A 16,481-nucleotide genomic window follows, 5' to 3' on the forward strand; every position below is an offset into this window, starting at 1 on the left:
GAATGATCTTGATAAATGTAATTATGCTTACCTCTAAGAATAATTTTCATTTAAATTTTTTTAATTGCCAATCGGCTAATTGTCTCTGGGACATCTATTATTATAGATTGAACATGTGCATAATCATTGTGCTGAAGCATTTAATGGAGTTGTTCCTGCAGGAGGGTAGTTCATCGGAGGATGAATGTGTGGATAGCTCATCATCAGGAGAGAACACAGAAGAACCTACATCACGGCCTTTCCCACCACCATTATATGCAGAGAGTAAGTAGTTCATTGCTCTAGTTGGTAGAAGACTGTTTATTACCAACCATGTCTGGTATCAGTACTGTAGAAAAGTCTCCCATGTATGAATCATAGAACTTGGTCACATATAATCTTTCATTATGTGATTCTGATACATTCTGAATCTCGCTGGTATGTGACTTGCCCTACCCACTCGTTTTATCTGCCATACCCTTCCTGTTGCTACTTAGTATTACCTTAATTGTAATATAATTTTACATAGTGTGAATTTCTGACTTTTTGTACCGTTTCACACTTTAAAGGGCAGTGAACAGTTACACTTTATCTTTGAGATTTATGTTGTTATAGAAAGTAACAGTTAGTATCTTTTTTACCATCATTTAAACAAGCATGTAAGAGTATGTAATACAGTAAATATTTTTGCATTGTATGGCTATCGATTATTGATTCAGTGCCAGAGTTACAAAAAGGAAGGCCACAATTTTTACAATTGTATGAAAGTCCCTGCTTCCAAGATGTGATGAAATGCACACCCTTTATTTTCCTAACTCTATTATGATTTTTCGCTTGCAAGTGGATCAGCTATCTCTTAAGAAACTCTGTCAAAAGCTTATCACATAAAATGTCATATGAATGGTATTGAAGAAAAAATGAATATACATCATAAAGCAGTGTTTTGTACATTGTTAGAGGAAATGATCAAACTGGGGAAATTCCCCTCATGAAATCAGAGTCTTTGATAGTTAAGCATTGTACTTACAGCACAATTCTTGTCATGTGTTCATGAAATATTCAGGTAAGTTTTGCATATGTATAAAAAGTTAATGAAGAGTTTATCACCAACCATTAAGGTGGATTGAGAGATCATTTTTATCAAGGCCAAGACCTTATGTTTGATTATTGAAATATTTGATAAAAGTCAATTACTTAAGTACTTCATATTGGATCACCATTTCCTGCGTTAGATATAAAATCTTAGTTCATGAATATTGAGCCTTTCACTTCATGATTGTTTATTTTTTCATACTTATTTACCATTTCCCATTTTAGTGACGTAGTGCCAGAAACAGATGAAACAGTGGATTGGTGAAGTCCTGATCACAGATCATGTTTATAGATACAATTCTGTAATATTGGGGAACAGGGTACTATAATTGCCCCCAAGGAACTTCCTTTTCTATCATCTTAATCATTATTATTTCCTTTTACAATGCACAGTACTTTCTAAATCATTCATGTGTGTGTCAAGAGGGATTTTTATGAGTTGTCATTGTAATGCAAAATGTTATTGACAGAGTTGAAGAATATGAGTGTCGCTGAACTCAACGAATCTCTCATGGAGCTTGAGCTGGTGATTCGACAGTACTCGGAGACACTCATTAGCCAGTTAGCACTACGGGATGAACTGGAGTATGAGAAGGAACTAAAGAATTCCTTCATCTCCCTTCTTCTACAGGTATGGCAAACATATTATCTTTATGAAAATTTATTATTATTATTATTTTTATTAGGAATACTAACAGCTAGGCTACGATCGCCCCTAATAGGGAAATAACTACTTGATTACAAGTAACTGAATACCCTTCGAGCCTGATGGGATTTGACAGGTGTAGACCCATTGATCATGGTTGTGAAATGAAAGAAATCATGAGAGAAATTCACATCTTTTGTGAAGCTTGCACTGGATTCAAATTCTGGCAATTGGAGGGTATATGTGTTGTATGAAAGTGCATGTTCATATACCTCTGTGTTTGTACAGTAAGGTTCTGTAAAGTGCTAGTTGCTGGCAATGTGAGCCTGATAGGATTTGACTGGTGTAGACCCTATTGCTCATGGATGTGAGATGAAGAGTATTCAGTTACTTCTAATCGAATAGTTATTTCCCTGTTAGGGACCATAGCCTGTCTGTTAGCATTCCAGACAACCATACAAAAGGTCCTGGGTTCAAATCCTGGCTGTTGGAAAGTATTATGTGTTTTTATGAAAGTGTGCGTTCTTATGCACTATATGCACCATGTTTCCTGTGGGACGGGGTAGCAGCAGGAATGGATGAAGGCAAGCGAGTTTAAATATGTGCATATGTATATATGTATATGTCTGGGTATGTGTATGTATATGTGTGTATATTGATATGTTTATGTATGTATATGTGCATTTATGGGCATTTATGAATATACATATACATATATATATTCCTGGGGATAGGGGAGAAAGAATACTTCCCATGTATTCCCTGCGTGTCGTAGAAGGCGACTAAAAGGGAGGGGAGCGGGGGGCTGGAAATCCTCCCCTCTCGTTTTTTTTTTTTTTTTTTTTTTTTTTTTTTTTTTTCCAAAAGATGGAGCAGAGAAGGGGCCAGGTGAGGATATTCCCTCAAAGGCCCAGTCCTTTGTTCTTAATGCTACCTAGCTATCGCGGGAAATGGCGAATAGTCTGAAAAAAAAAAAAAATTATTTTTATTATTTATTTTTTTATTTTTCATTATACTTTGTCACTGTCTCCCGCATTAGCGAGGTAGCGCAAGGAAACAGACAAAAGAATCGCCCAACCCACCCACATACACATGTCTGCACATACATGTCCACACAGGCACATATACATACTTATACATCTCAATGTATACAATACATGTATATACACACACGGATATATACATATATGCACATGTACATGATTCATAGTCTGCCCTTATTCATTCCCGTCGCCACCCCGCCACACATGAAATGACAACCCCCTCCCCCCCGTATGTGTGTGAGGTAGCACTAGGAAAAGACAACAAAGGCCACATTCGTTCACACTCAGTCTCTAGCTGTCATGTATAAAGCACCGAAACCACAGCTCCCTTTCCACATCCAGGCCCCACAGGACTTTCCTGGTTTACCCCAGACGCTTCATATGCCCTGGTTCAATCCATTGACATCACGTCGACCCCAGTATACCACATTGTTCCAATTCACTCTATTCCTTGCACACCGTTCACCTTCCTGCATGTTCAGGCCCCGATCACTCAAAATCTTTTTCACTCCATCTTTCCACCTCCAATTTGGTCTCCCACTTCTCCTCATTCCCTCCACCTCCGACACATATATCCTCTTGGTCAATCTTTCCTCACTTATTCTCTCCATGTGACCAAACCATTTCAAAACACCCTCTTCTGCTCTCTCAACCATACGCTTTTTATTACCACACCTCTCTCTTACCCTTTCATTACTTACTCGATCAAACCACCTCACACCACATATTGTCCTCAAAAATCTCATTTCCAACACATCCACCCACCTCCGCACAACTCAATCTATAGCCCACGCCTCGCAACCATATAACATTGTCGGAACCACTATTCCTTCAGACATAACCATTTTTGCTTTCCAAAATAACATTCTCTCCTTCCACACATTTTTCAATTCTCCCTGAACTTTCACCCCCTCTCCCATCTTATGACTTACTTCTGCTTCCATGGTTCCATCTGCTGCCAAATCCACTCCCAGATATCTAAAACATTTCAGTGCCTCCAGTTTTTCTCCATTCAAACGTACCTCCCAATTGACTTGTCCCTCAACCCTACTGTACCAAATAACCTTGCTTTTATTCACATTTACTCTCAGCTTTCGTCTTTCACACACTTTACCAAACTCAGTCACCAGCTTCTGCAGTTTCTCACCCGAATCAGCCACCAGCACTGTATCATCAGCGAACAACAACTGACTCACTTCCCAAGCTCTCCCATCCACAACAGACTGCATACTTGCCCATCTCTCCAAAACTCTTGCATTCACCTCCATAACAACCCCATCCATAAACAAATTAAACAACCATGGAGACACCATGCACCTCTGCCGCAAACTGACATTCACTGAGAACCAATCACTTTCCTCTCTTCCTATTCATACACAAGCCTTACATCCTCGATAAAAACTTTTCACTGCTTCTAACAACTTGCCTCCCACATCGACACCATATATTCTTAATACCTTCCGCAGAGCATCTCTATCAACTCTTTATCATATGCCTTCTCCAGATCCATAAATGCTACATACGAATCCATTATTATTCTCACAGTATCACATTTAACCCCAGGACCTCTTTTATGGGGTTCATGCAGTTTCAGGGATGCATTACAGTACAGTCAGAAGCATGGAAATATTGGACTCCTTTGGAGCTAATTTTTCCTAAATAAGACTGTGCTCCCCTTCATCTGCTGACAGCAATGAAGCCTCACCAAAGGTGACTTTTTCACTTGCAGTGAAGCCACTAACAGGTGGATTCCAAGAATGCCTCACATGAAGGAGCTACATAGTAACAAGATGAAAAATTTTTATTACACATCTTGAACTTAAAATGTAATGATACTCTCTCACCCCAACTCTCATTTGCCCTCTTTTTCACCTCTTGCATCTTTCTCTTGACCTCCTGGCTCTTTCTTTTATACATCTCCCACTCATTTGCATTTTTTCCCTTCAAAAATTGTCCAAATGCCTCTCTCTTCTCTTTCACTAATAATCCTACTTCTTCATCCCACCACTCACTACCCTTTCTAATCAACCCACCTCCCACGCTTCTCATGCCACAAGCATCTTTTGCACAAGCCATCACTGCTTCCCTAAATACATCCCATTCCTCCCCCACTCCCCTTACCTCCTTTGTTCTCACCTTTTTCCATTCTGTACTCAGTCTCTCTTGGTACTTCCTCACACAAGTCTCCTTCCCAAGCTCACTTCCTCTCACCACTCTCTTCACCCCAACATTCTCTCTTCTTTTCTGAAAACCCATACAAATCTTCACCTTCGCCTCCACAAGATAATGATCAGACATCCCTCCAGCTGCACCTCTCAGCACATTAACATCCAAAAGTCTCTCTTTTGCGCACCTATCAATTAACACATAATCCAATAACGCTCTCTGGCCATCTCTCCTACTTACATACGTATATTTATATATATCTCGCTTTTTAAGCCAGGTATTCCCAATCACCAGTCCTTTCTCAGCACACAAATCCACAAGCTCTTCACCATTTCCATTTACAACACTGAACACCCCATGTATACCAATTATTCCCTCAACTGCCTCATTACTCACCTTTGCATTCAAATCACCCATCACTATAACCCGGTCTTGTGCATCAAAACCACTAACACACTCATTCAGCTGCTCCCAAAACACTTGCCTCTCATGATCTTTCTTCTCATGCCCAGGTGCATATGCACAATAATCACCCATCTCTCTCCTTCAGCTTTCAGTTTTACCCATATCAATCTGGAATTTACTTTCTTACACTCTATCACATACTCCCACAACTCCTGTTTCAGGAGTAGTGCTACTCCTTCCCTTGCTCTTGTCCTCTCACTAACCCTGGACTTTACTCCCAAGACATTCCCAAACCACTCTTCCCCTTTACCCTTGAGCTTCGTTTCACTCAGAGCCAAAACATCCAGGTTCCTTTCCTCAAACATACTACCTATCTCTCCTTTTTTCTCATCTTGGTTACATCCACACACATTTAGACACCCCAATCTGAGCCTTCGAGGAGGATGAGCACTCCCCGCATGACTCCTTCTTCTGTTTCCCCTTTTAGAAAGTCAAAATACAAGGAGGGGAGGGTTTCTGGCCCCCTACTCCTGTCCCCTTTAGTCGCCTTCTACGACACGTGAGGAATGCGTGGGAAGTACTCTTTCTCCCCTATCCCCAGGGATAAAAAGATGTTTTGGAAGAGGTAAATAAAGTGCGTAAGACAAGGGAGCAAATGGGAACTTCAGTGAAGGGGGCTAATGGGAGGTGATAACAAGTAGTGGTGATGTGAGAAGGAGATAGAGTGAGTATTTTGAAGGTTTGTTGAATGTGTTTGATGATAGAGTGGCAGATATAGGGTGTTTTGGTCGAGGTGGTGTGCAAAGTGAGAGGGTTAGGGAAAATTATTTGGTAAACAGAGAAGAGGTACTAAAAGCTTTGCAGAAGATGAAAGCTGGCAAGGTAGCAGGTTTGGATGGTATTGCAGTGGAATTTATTAAAAAAGGGGGTGACTGTATTGTTGACTGGTTGGTAAGGTTATTTAATGTATGTATGATTCATGGTGAGGTGCCTGAGGATTGGCGGAATGCTTGCATTGTGCCATTGTACAAAGGGAAAGGGGATAAGAGTGAGTGCTCAAATTACAGAGGTATAAGTTTGTTGAGTATTCCTGGTAAATTATATGGGAGGGTATTGATTGAGAGGGTGAAGGCATGTACAGAGCATCAGATTGGGGAAGAGCAGTGTGGTTTCAGAAGTGGTAGAGGATGTGTGGATCAGGTGTTTGCTTTGAAGAATGTATGTGAGAAATACTTAGAAAAGCAAATGGATTTGTATGTAGCATTTATGGATCTGGAGAAGGCATATGATAGAGTTGACAGAGATGCTCTGTGGAAGGTATTAAGAATATATGGTGTGGGAGGCAAGTTGTTAGAAGCAGTGAAAAGTTTTTATCGAGGATGTAAGGCATGTGTACATGTAGGAAGAGAGGAAAGTCATGGGTTCTCAGTGAATGTAGGTTTGTGGCAGGGGTGTGTGTTTAATTTGTTTATGGATGGAGTTGTTAGGGAGGTGAATGCAAGAGTTTTGGAAAGAGGGGCAAGTATACAGTCTGTTGTGGATGAGAGAGCTTGGGAAGCGAGTCAGTTGTTCGCTGATGATACAGCGCTGGTGGCTGATTCATGTGAGAAACTGCTGAAGCTGGTGACTGAGTTTGGTAAAGTGTGTGAAAGAAGAAAGTTAAGAGTAAATGTAAACAAGAGCAAGGTTATTAGGTACAGTAGGGTTGAGGGTCAAGTCAATTGGGAGGTAAGTTTGAATGGAGAAAAACTGGAGCAAGTAAAGTGTTTTAGATATCTGGGAGTGGATCTGGCAGCGGATGGAACCATGGAAGCGGAAGTGAATCATAGGGTGGGGGAGGGGGCGAAAATTCTGGGAGCCTTGAAGAATGTTTGGAAGTCGAGAACATTATCTCGGAAAGCAAAAATGGGTATGTTTGAAGGAATAGTTGTTCCAACAATGTTGTATGGTTGCGAGGCGTGGGCTATGGATAGAGTTGTGCGCAGGAGGGTGGATGTGCTGGAAATGAGATGTTTGAGGACAATAGGTGGTGTGAGGTGGTTTGATCGAGTAAGTAATGTAAGGGTAAGAGAGATGTGTGGTAATAAAAAGAGTGTGGTTGAGAGTAGAAGAGGGTTGTTTTGAAATGGTTTGGTCATATCATAGAGATATATTTCTTCATGTCTGGGAAAATACCAAAGTGTAACAGTAGATGAAAAATTTTGCAAATTGTTGAACATTTTCATTGAGTATCATATTGAAAGATATAAAGATTTCATTTGATATCTTTTGATGCTCATACAGCTACCTTTCAGTATTTTAAAGAAATTTTGGGTTAGAGATAATTGTGTTCTAAGTTAGCAAGGCTCAAGTTATCATAGGTTTGTGATGGGGATATCATAGAGATATATTTCTTCATGTCTGGGAAAATACCAAAGAGTAAGAATAGATGAAAAATTTTGCAAACGTTTTTTCATTTGTGTATACATGCATCCATATGCATGTTTGAGCTTCTTTGCATGTGCAGTTGTATGATTATGAGTGTATGTATTTTTTGTGTATACACATGCATAATCATATAAACACAACCCTTCAGTAGAAAAACTTTCTGGTTCATAGTTGAATGATTTATACTATGATTTTTCCAGTCATATGTTACAATCTCATTCTCATCCTACACCAAAGTCTGAGAGAATGTAAGCATCTGTATTTTTTTTTCTTTTTTTTTTTTTTAAGAAAATTATGCCTTTGATTCAAAGAGTTGCCCTTCTCTACAATCCAATCCCCACCACTTTTTCCTCATGAGTAACTCAGCATCATGTCAGCAGTGTTCAGACTCTCTAGATACAAACACCAGCTTCCTTTTCTTTTATTCCCTGCACTTTATATGCATTTATTGCTCTGCAGTTGCATTTGCTTAAATTCAAAACATATAGACATCTCCATCAGCTGTCAAACACAAGGAAGGTTGAGCTGATGTATTGGGCATAGTATGAGTTGTATCCCTGTTTTAGTTTCAGATATTGAGTGCATCATTTTTTGCTAGTTATTGGAAAAGAATAGATAAACATGATAGATAAATTCCTTTTACATCATAATGTTGATATCTTCAACAGGTGCAGAACAAGAGACGGAACTTTAATGTAGAGAAGAAGAAACAGAAGAAGGTTGGACCAAATGGCACTGACCCAAAGGTGGATTGAATTCTGTGACACCATCTTATCTCTGTAACATAGATTTAATCCCGTCACTATGATTTTGTGGTTTCACTGCTTTCAAAGTTTCACTCTGGTACAGGCCCTCCTCACTTTTTTTGCCCATTTATATGTTCATTCTATCCATCTTTTAACAGTGACATATATAAACTAGCAGGTTTATATTTAAAATCTATAACAGGACGTCAAGATCCACTTGTAACACTTTAGTCCACATGATAATGAGCCCTTCTGCTAACCCCCTGGGTGAACAAGGCTCATGCAGCCAGCCATCTGCATGCATAAAACATTTTCAATGATTTTTGTTATGAGATACTGTTTGGGTTGTAATGTCTCTTTTTTCTACATAGTGTTGTTCTTAAAGGATTGCACTATGTTATTATATACACATGATGAAACTTATAACAATATCACCATTACGGTGAGTTTGTTAAGATACATACTACCACCAGCACAAATGTTAGAAATTATTATCATATGTAATGCTATGGTCAGTCATCCAGTTTTTCACCTGTACATGTTCATAAAAGATTTTTACAATATCCTCTATGCAAAATATTAAGTCTTTTAACATCATCACAATTACAGCAAGATTTTTTAAATATACACCACTGCTAGTGCCTAAGTGCTTACAATATTTATCACCTATTGCTATTCTTATTTTCACATTGGCTTTGTACATGCATTTGTTCATAAATGATTCCTTTTTTATATCATCCACATAAAATTGTAAATTTTATTATATCACCATTACAAAGCATATTTGTTGAAATGAGAACTTCCTTGAGTGCTTAAATGTTTACAGTAATTTGCAATTTGTGATGCCATTTTTTGGTTATACATTTCTTTACAGCATTTGTACATCCGTTTTTTCTTAAATGTTTGCTCCATAAAATTATGGACATCAGATAGTAGATCTTACACCAACATCACTACTGCAAGTGAGTTTGTCATTTGCCACTAGTAATTTTTGTTACTGGTGTGAGGTATGTTGAGGGAGGAGACTGGGGAGGGGATGAGCCTGTTGAACAAGACACATGCAGTATGGCCAGATAATGTGAAGGAAAGGCTGGTATGCTTTTCAAGCTAAAACATGTGCCTGTAGAACTAGAAATGGATACTATACACCAAAAAATTTAATTGCAGGGAAATACAGTACTCTTTATGTGAAAAAAATAAAGAAAACTTGCCCCTCCTGGGAACTTAATCTGGTTTTGCTTTTTTGTTGTTTCACTACAAGTAACATTTTCCAGAAATGCATTCCTGTGAAATAGTGAAGAGGGCCTGTATTTAAGCTTATTCAGTCCATTATTTCAAAATATTTTTTTGGTTTAGAACAGTGCTGTACTTATTATAAGGATCACATTTTCATTTTCCTGTTGAATTTTTGTTTGCAATAAATTGCCATTCTCATGAATGATGTTGATAATATAAAATGTTGTTCGTTTTAACTTTGAAAATATTTTGTGTTATTAATTTACTACTCATGTAACCAAAGTAGTTTCTTTAACAAAGTATCACCTTCCTCAGTATCTGACTACAGTCATCCCTTATGATGTGGGTCATGGTCCCCCGCACAATCCAACTCTCCAGATCTTAATTAAGAGTAAGTTTTATCATTTTCTTACCTATTGTCTCATTGAAATTGTAATATAATTTTTGATATATTATCCTTTACCATAACAGTGATTTTCATACAGTAACTACAATAAAGTGTTAAGGAAGGTGATAATGTACTGTGTTTTCCAGTTTTGATGGCCATAAATGAGGACAGTCCAACTGTACCAACATTACTCACCGATTACATCTTAAAAGGTCAGTATGAATTAATTGATATAATATTCCCGTTCTGATCTTTCCATGTATATGTAAAATTGTTCAATAATTGAAGAACTACCAAATGTGTGAAGCTACCAGTGAACAGACATTGATGTTATTCATCTATATTTCTCCCCATTGTAAAGTGGATTGTTAAGGTAAAATTTCATCTTGTTTATGTGGTGGCCAAGGAATAAATTAACCCGAGTTTTTGTGATCCACACAGATGGTATCATGACAGAAAATTCATGTAGTTTGGTTTTACATTTCCCTAACTATATGTGTTTTCTGAATTGTTATGAAGAATCACTAGTTAAAAATGTATGGATGGTTGCATGATGCCAGTTTTGATTGTATAGATTTCTTTTGTTTTAAGTGACTGTTAGCTGGGTGTTACTCTTTATTTTTATTTGAACATAAGCAAAACTGATTATGTCTTATAATTGGTTATAGCAAGTGTACATTTTTCATTGTTGCAAGCCTGATGAACACCTCAGCATTGTACTAAATGATTAGCACCATGGCATTGTAGTATTTCATGTAGTTTATGGTATCATATAAATGATCATAACTGTAATATGACCAGGATTTGTAACCAGTTGGGATGTTGTTTAAGAATGACCAGTGTGCTTAGAGATACAGCATATATGTTTGAATGTTGAGGGAATCATGAAACATTGGGTGGATTTTTTTCTGGCCACCATTTCAAAGCTTTCTGTTATATTTCCTCTACTTCCTTCATATCATTGTTAAAGGGTAGCGATCAAAATATAGAATGGCTGAGACACTTTAAGATAGTTAGTCATGATGAAAGACCAGTTCTCAAAAGATGGATGCATACTTCTTAAGCTAGAGAAAGCATGAGTAATTTCAATTTGCCATTGTAAAAGTAAAATGAAACTTTCTGTGTAGAATTCCAACTTGATGAAATAATTGTTATGAAAACCAATTAGAAAAAGTGAAGTATATTCTGAAATAGAGTTAGGAACAATTTATATTTTTTGAGGCCTCACACTCTTGAAAATAGGAACAGCATACCCACTGGTTTCTAGATATATAATTAAACTACAGATGCAAACATTTCTGGGTAATGAAGGGCTTGATTAAACTTGCAAGATGAATGGGTGCATGTTGGAAGAAACACCTAATACTTGCACCATGATATGATCACAGTAGAATGATACACAGTCCCATGATCCTTGCAGTGTTTTGGTAATATAGCCTCTCTGATAATTTGATCCCTTACCACAGAATGTGCTTCTTTCTTTACACCACTGTTCCATTACTGCACCATGTCACTGTGTGGTGTTTTACTCTGTGCTGTCAAGTTTTGTCTTACTGAACTATAAAATGTAGAATAGTTAAAAGAAATGGTAATTTTTATCATTGTTGTATGGATTTATGTACTTTGAACTATATTGTATTGTATATGATTCCAGTTAGGTATATCAAATATCTTCAAAAAATATTTATTGTTTAAAGAATTTAAAGTAATAAGTATGTTTGTAACTCTCCATCTCTCAATATCTAGATTTTATATGTGGCTCAGACAGCTCAGCATACCATCTTTCAACTTTTCAGGTACCCTGATTCGAAGCCTGCATCTACACTTTAGATCACCATTCCCCACAATGTCTTATCAGAACATTTAGTTTATGAGTCATATTCTGCGTATCCTAATACAGTATTCCAACCTTATATATTACCTATACAATACAAGACAGTCCATGCATATTTTTAGTAGCTTTGTAGAAAATTACAGTGCCTCACTCTTTCTGCACCATGTTATTCAAATGTTTTGCTGTCCATTAATCATTCCTAAGTGTACAATTCAAATTTTTATGTTTTATCATTTTCTAAAAAAATGACTAAAGAATGCTTTAGTAAAACCCACAACATTCAGACTATGTGGGGACAGTCCATGTGGATTTATACTTATTGAAATATCAAAAACATCGATAAAAATGTGGTACTGGTAAGTCTAAAGTTGCAAAGAATATTTATATTACTTTTAACTAAAGTTGGACAGCAGCAGATTCAAGGGCAAGATAAAGGAAAAGTGTTACTTTCGGACAAAAGCAGCATTAGTTTAAGAAGCAGGCGGTTATATTGTGTTGAGAAATTTAACAAAAATGCTTCATTATTTATTCAAAATTAACTTTAAAAATGTTGGAAAGATTCTATATGTGTGGAAGAAGGGTATACATTTATGTAAAGAAATATATCTTTGTTTATCTCAGATTTTAGATTGTAGTCAACAACTGCTCTGGGAAGTACTGTTCTTGCAACTGAGGAGCATTGTAGAGATGCCCAGAAACATTTTCCATCCATGTCAGAATTCCTTTTCTTACCCTTTCTCAATAAAAGTAATCTTGTCAGTTAGCCTCATCCTTTGACATGCATCATATATCTATTTTTTTTTTTTTTTCTACCTACTATTCTCTTATCTTCCCTCCCTTCATTATAAATCACATGTTTTTCTCAACACATGCAGCCTGCTCCTTAAAAGTTTACTACCTCAAAATCTTATATCTTTCCTATCCTGTTCTCCTTTCCTGGAAAGGCCTGGTGTCAATAAGGAATTTTGTCAATGACTACAGCCCTCTGCTTTACTAATAATGGAAGACATTGTAATTTAAATACAGACATCATCAGGAGTATACTCAAATGACTCACTTGACAGTAAACATTTCTCCAAACGTAAACAAAAATTGTAAAAACAGAGCAAATTTGAATTGTAATCTCTCAGGTCTGCATAACACTTAAAGAAATTCTTGAAATCCTCACCTATTCAAGAAAATGGGAAAATAGCTTACACAGAATACAAATGCAAATAGAATTTTGGTAAAACTGCATTGTGATAGCTTGTATAGAGTCAAGATTTCTGCAAATACAACTTGTCTTTCAATTATGACTAAATACAGTGTAGTTTCTAGACAGATACTTATATGAATGGGTGACAACATTAGATGGATATTCATGCATCAAGTTTCATACCTCAATTTCAAGTCCATGCACTGAGCCTGGGTGGTGGCAGAGGTGGTAGTGTGCGATAATTTCTCATCCAGCCATGCTAATGAAGAGCACATTTGCATTAGTTTTTTGGGGAGGAAATTTAGTGTCTTTTTGTTACATTTAGAAGACCATAATGAAGTATTTGATGATGATGATGTCTTCAGATCTTGTGGAGACTGATTTATGGACAAAGACTCTTTCAGCATCAAAAATTGACAAAGATGTGGCAGGAAAAGATTTTCTAGCAAGATAGAGGCAGTGTTGCTTGTGCCCACCTAATCTTGCCAACACTGCATCTGAGCAGTGTGGCTGGTAATTTTACAGACTTTTATAGTCTTGCTGTAATGAACAAATTTTCAAAGGATGACGTTGATTATAAGGAAATTTTTATTATATTAGTTGAAACAAAAACATGCAAAATGACACAGTTTAGCTTGTTGTGCTGAAACATAACTAAACATATATACATTGTTACAGTATAAGTATTATATAGCGGTGAAAAATATTTTAAACTTGCACAATGGCGCAGTTTAGCTTGTTGTGCTGAAACATATTCTAAACATATATATGATGTTACACCAAAAGTAGTAAGGAGTGGATTTTTTTTTTTTTCTTTTTCATACTTGATCACCATATCCCATGTTATCAAGGTAGCACCAGGAACAGACGAAGAAAGGCCGCATCTGCTCACATCCATTCTCTCTGATGTGTGTAATGCTCTATCCTCATCAGGCCCCACATACCTTTCCATGGTCTATACCAGAAGCTTCATATGCTCTTGTTCAATCCAGTTGCAGCACATCAACCCTTGTAAACCATATCATTCCAACTCACTCTATCTCATACATGCCTTTCTCCCTCCTGCATGTCCAGGGCCCTGATCACTCAAAACTTTTCTCACTCCATCCTTTTATCTCCAGTTTGTTCTCCCCTTTCTCCTTGTTCCATCAACTCATACCCATATACCCTCTTTGTCATCCTTTCCTCACTCGTTCTCTCCAAATGTTCAACCCATTGCAGCATGCCCTCTTCAGCTCTCCCAGCCACACTTTTTATTACCACCTCACACCACATATTGACCTAAAGCATTTCATTTCAAACATTTCCATGCTCCTACACAAATCCTTGTATATGGCCCATTCCTTATATCCATAAAATATTGTTGGGGCTACTATACCTTCAAAAATAACTATTTTCACCCGTCCAGGTAACATTATCTTTCCACACATTCTTCAGCACTCTCAGAACCTAAACCCTTTCACCGACCCAATGACTCACTTCTACTTCCATGATTCCATTTGTTACCATATCTGCTCCCGGGTATCTAAAACACTTTACTTCCTCCAAGTTTTCTTCAGTCATACTAACACCCCAAACTAACCTGTCCCTAAACCCCACTAAACTTAATAATCTTGCTTTTATTCACATTTACTCTCATTGTTCTACTTTCTCACACTTCCAGACTCACTCACCAACTTCTGCAGTTTCTCATTCAAATCTGCACCCAGTGTTGTATCATCAGTAAACAAAACAACTGACTCATTTCCCAGGCCCTCTCTTCCCTCACAGAATGCATACTCGCCCCTGTCTCCCAGACTCTCTCATTTACCTCCCCTTCCACTTCATTTAGAAGCAAATTGAACAATCATGCTGACATCAAACACCCCCTCCATAAACCAACCATCACTTGGAACCATTCACTCCCCTCTCTTCCTACTCTTACACATGCCTTACACCCTTGATAAAAACTCTTCACTACTTCCAGCAGCTATCCTCCCACACCATATATTCTTAAGACCTTCCACAAGGCATCTCTTTCAACCCATATGCCTTCTCTAGATCCATAAATGACACCTACAAATCTATCTGTTTGTCTAAGTATTTCTCATCACACATTCTTTAAAGTACACATGTGATCCACACATCCTCTACCACTTCTGGAGCCACACTGCTCCTCTCAAGTCAGATGCTCTGTTCATGCCTTCACTCTCTCATTCCATACCCTCCTAAACAACTTACCAGGTACACTCAACAAACTCATACCTCTGTAGTTTGAATATTCACCTTTATCCCCCTTGCCTTTATACAGTGGCACTATACATGCATTCCAACAACCCTTAAGCAGCATATATTGAAAATCATTACTAATCAGTCACCATCACAGTCACTCCCTTTCTAAAGAGGTTTTACTGCAGTAATATCCAACTCAGCTGCCTTGCCAAATTTCATCATACATAAGTCTTTCACCACTTCTCCTATCTTCACATAACCTTTCTCTATGACTCTCTCACTTTGCATACCACCTGAACGCAAACACCCTCCATCTGCCACCCTATTATCAGACACATTCAAGTCCTTCAAAATTCTCACTTCATCGCTTCCTGCTAAGACTTCTCCATTTGTCACCTCCCTTCTTTTCTTGCACATTATCAACTCTTTGCAAAATATCTTATTCCAACTAAAGTTTGCTGATACTCACTCACCCCAACTCTCATTTGCCCTCTTTTTCAACTGCTCCTTAACCTCCTGCTGCTTTCTCACATAGGATAGTAGGTGGTGATGCTGTTTCCTGTGAGGCAGGGTGATGCTGGGAATGGACGAAGGTGAGCTAGTATGAATATGTATATGTGTATGTCCCTGGGGATAGGGGAAAAAGAAGACTTCCCACATATTCCCTGTGTGTTGTAAAAGGTGACTAAAAGGGGAGGGAGCAGGGGGCTGGAAATCATCCCCTCCAGTTTTTACTTTTCCAAAATAAGGAACAGAGAATGGGGCCAAGAGAGGAATTTTCCTCTCAAGCTCAGTCCTCTGTTCTTAACGCTACTTCACCAACGCAGGAAGTGGCGAATACGTATGAAAAAATATAAATGTGTACATATGTATATGTATGTATGTATATATACATGTATGTGAGTGGTTGGGTCTTTCTGTTTCCTAGCACTACCTCACTAACATGGGAAACGGCAATCATGTGTAATAATATGATATTATAAATATTATATATATATATATATAAGAGTGAGTGCTCAAATTACAGAGGTATAAGTTTGTTGAGTATTCCTGGTAAATTATATGGGAGGGTATTGATTGAGAGGGTGAAGGCATGTACAGAGCATCAGATTG

At 37.7% G+C, this 16,481-nt stretch overlaps 1 protein-coding gene across 4 annotated transcripts in view; it reads left to right on the forward strand.

Moving 5' to 3' along the window:
• Positions 1 to 16,481, forward strand: part of Unc-76 (fasciculation and elongation protein Unc-76) — a 130,041-nt gene that overhangs the window by 102,724 nt on the left and 10,836 nt on the right. For all 4 annotated transcript variants that reach the window (XM_071694141.1, XM_071694142.1, XM_071694143.1 and 1 more), the window contains exons 5-9: positions 162 to 264; positions 1,542 to 1,702; positions 8,427 to 8,504; positions 10,056 to 10,131; positions 10,275 to 10,340. In XM_071694141.1, the coding sequence (XP_071550242.1) occupies positions 162 to 264; positions 1,542 to 1,702; positions 8,427 to 8,504; positions 10,056 to 10,131; positions 10,275 to 10,340 (484 nt within the window). The remainder of the gene's footprint in view (positions 1 to 161; positions 265 to 1,541; positions 1,703 to 8,426; positions 8,505 to 10,055; positions 10,132 to 10,274; positions 10,341 to 16,481) is intronic.

Source organism: Panulirus ornatus, chromosome 56 (genome assembly GCF_036320965.1).
Source record: "Panulirus ornatus isolate Po-2019 chromosome 56, ASM3632096v1, whole genome shotgun sequence".
In the NCBI taxonomy this organism is placed as follows: Eukaryota; Metazoa; Arthropoda; class Malacostraca; order Decapoda; family Palinuridae; genus Panulirus; species Panulirus ornatus.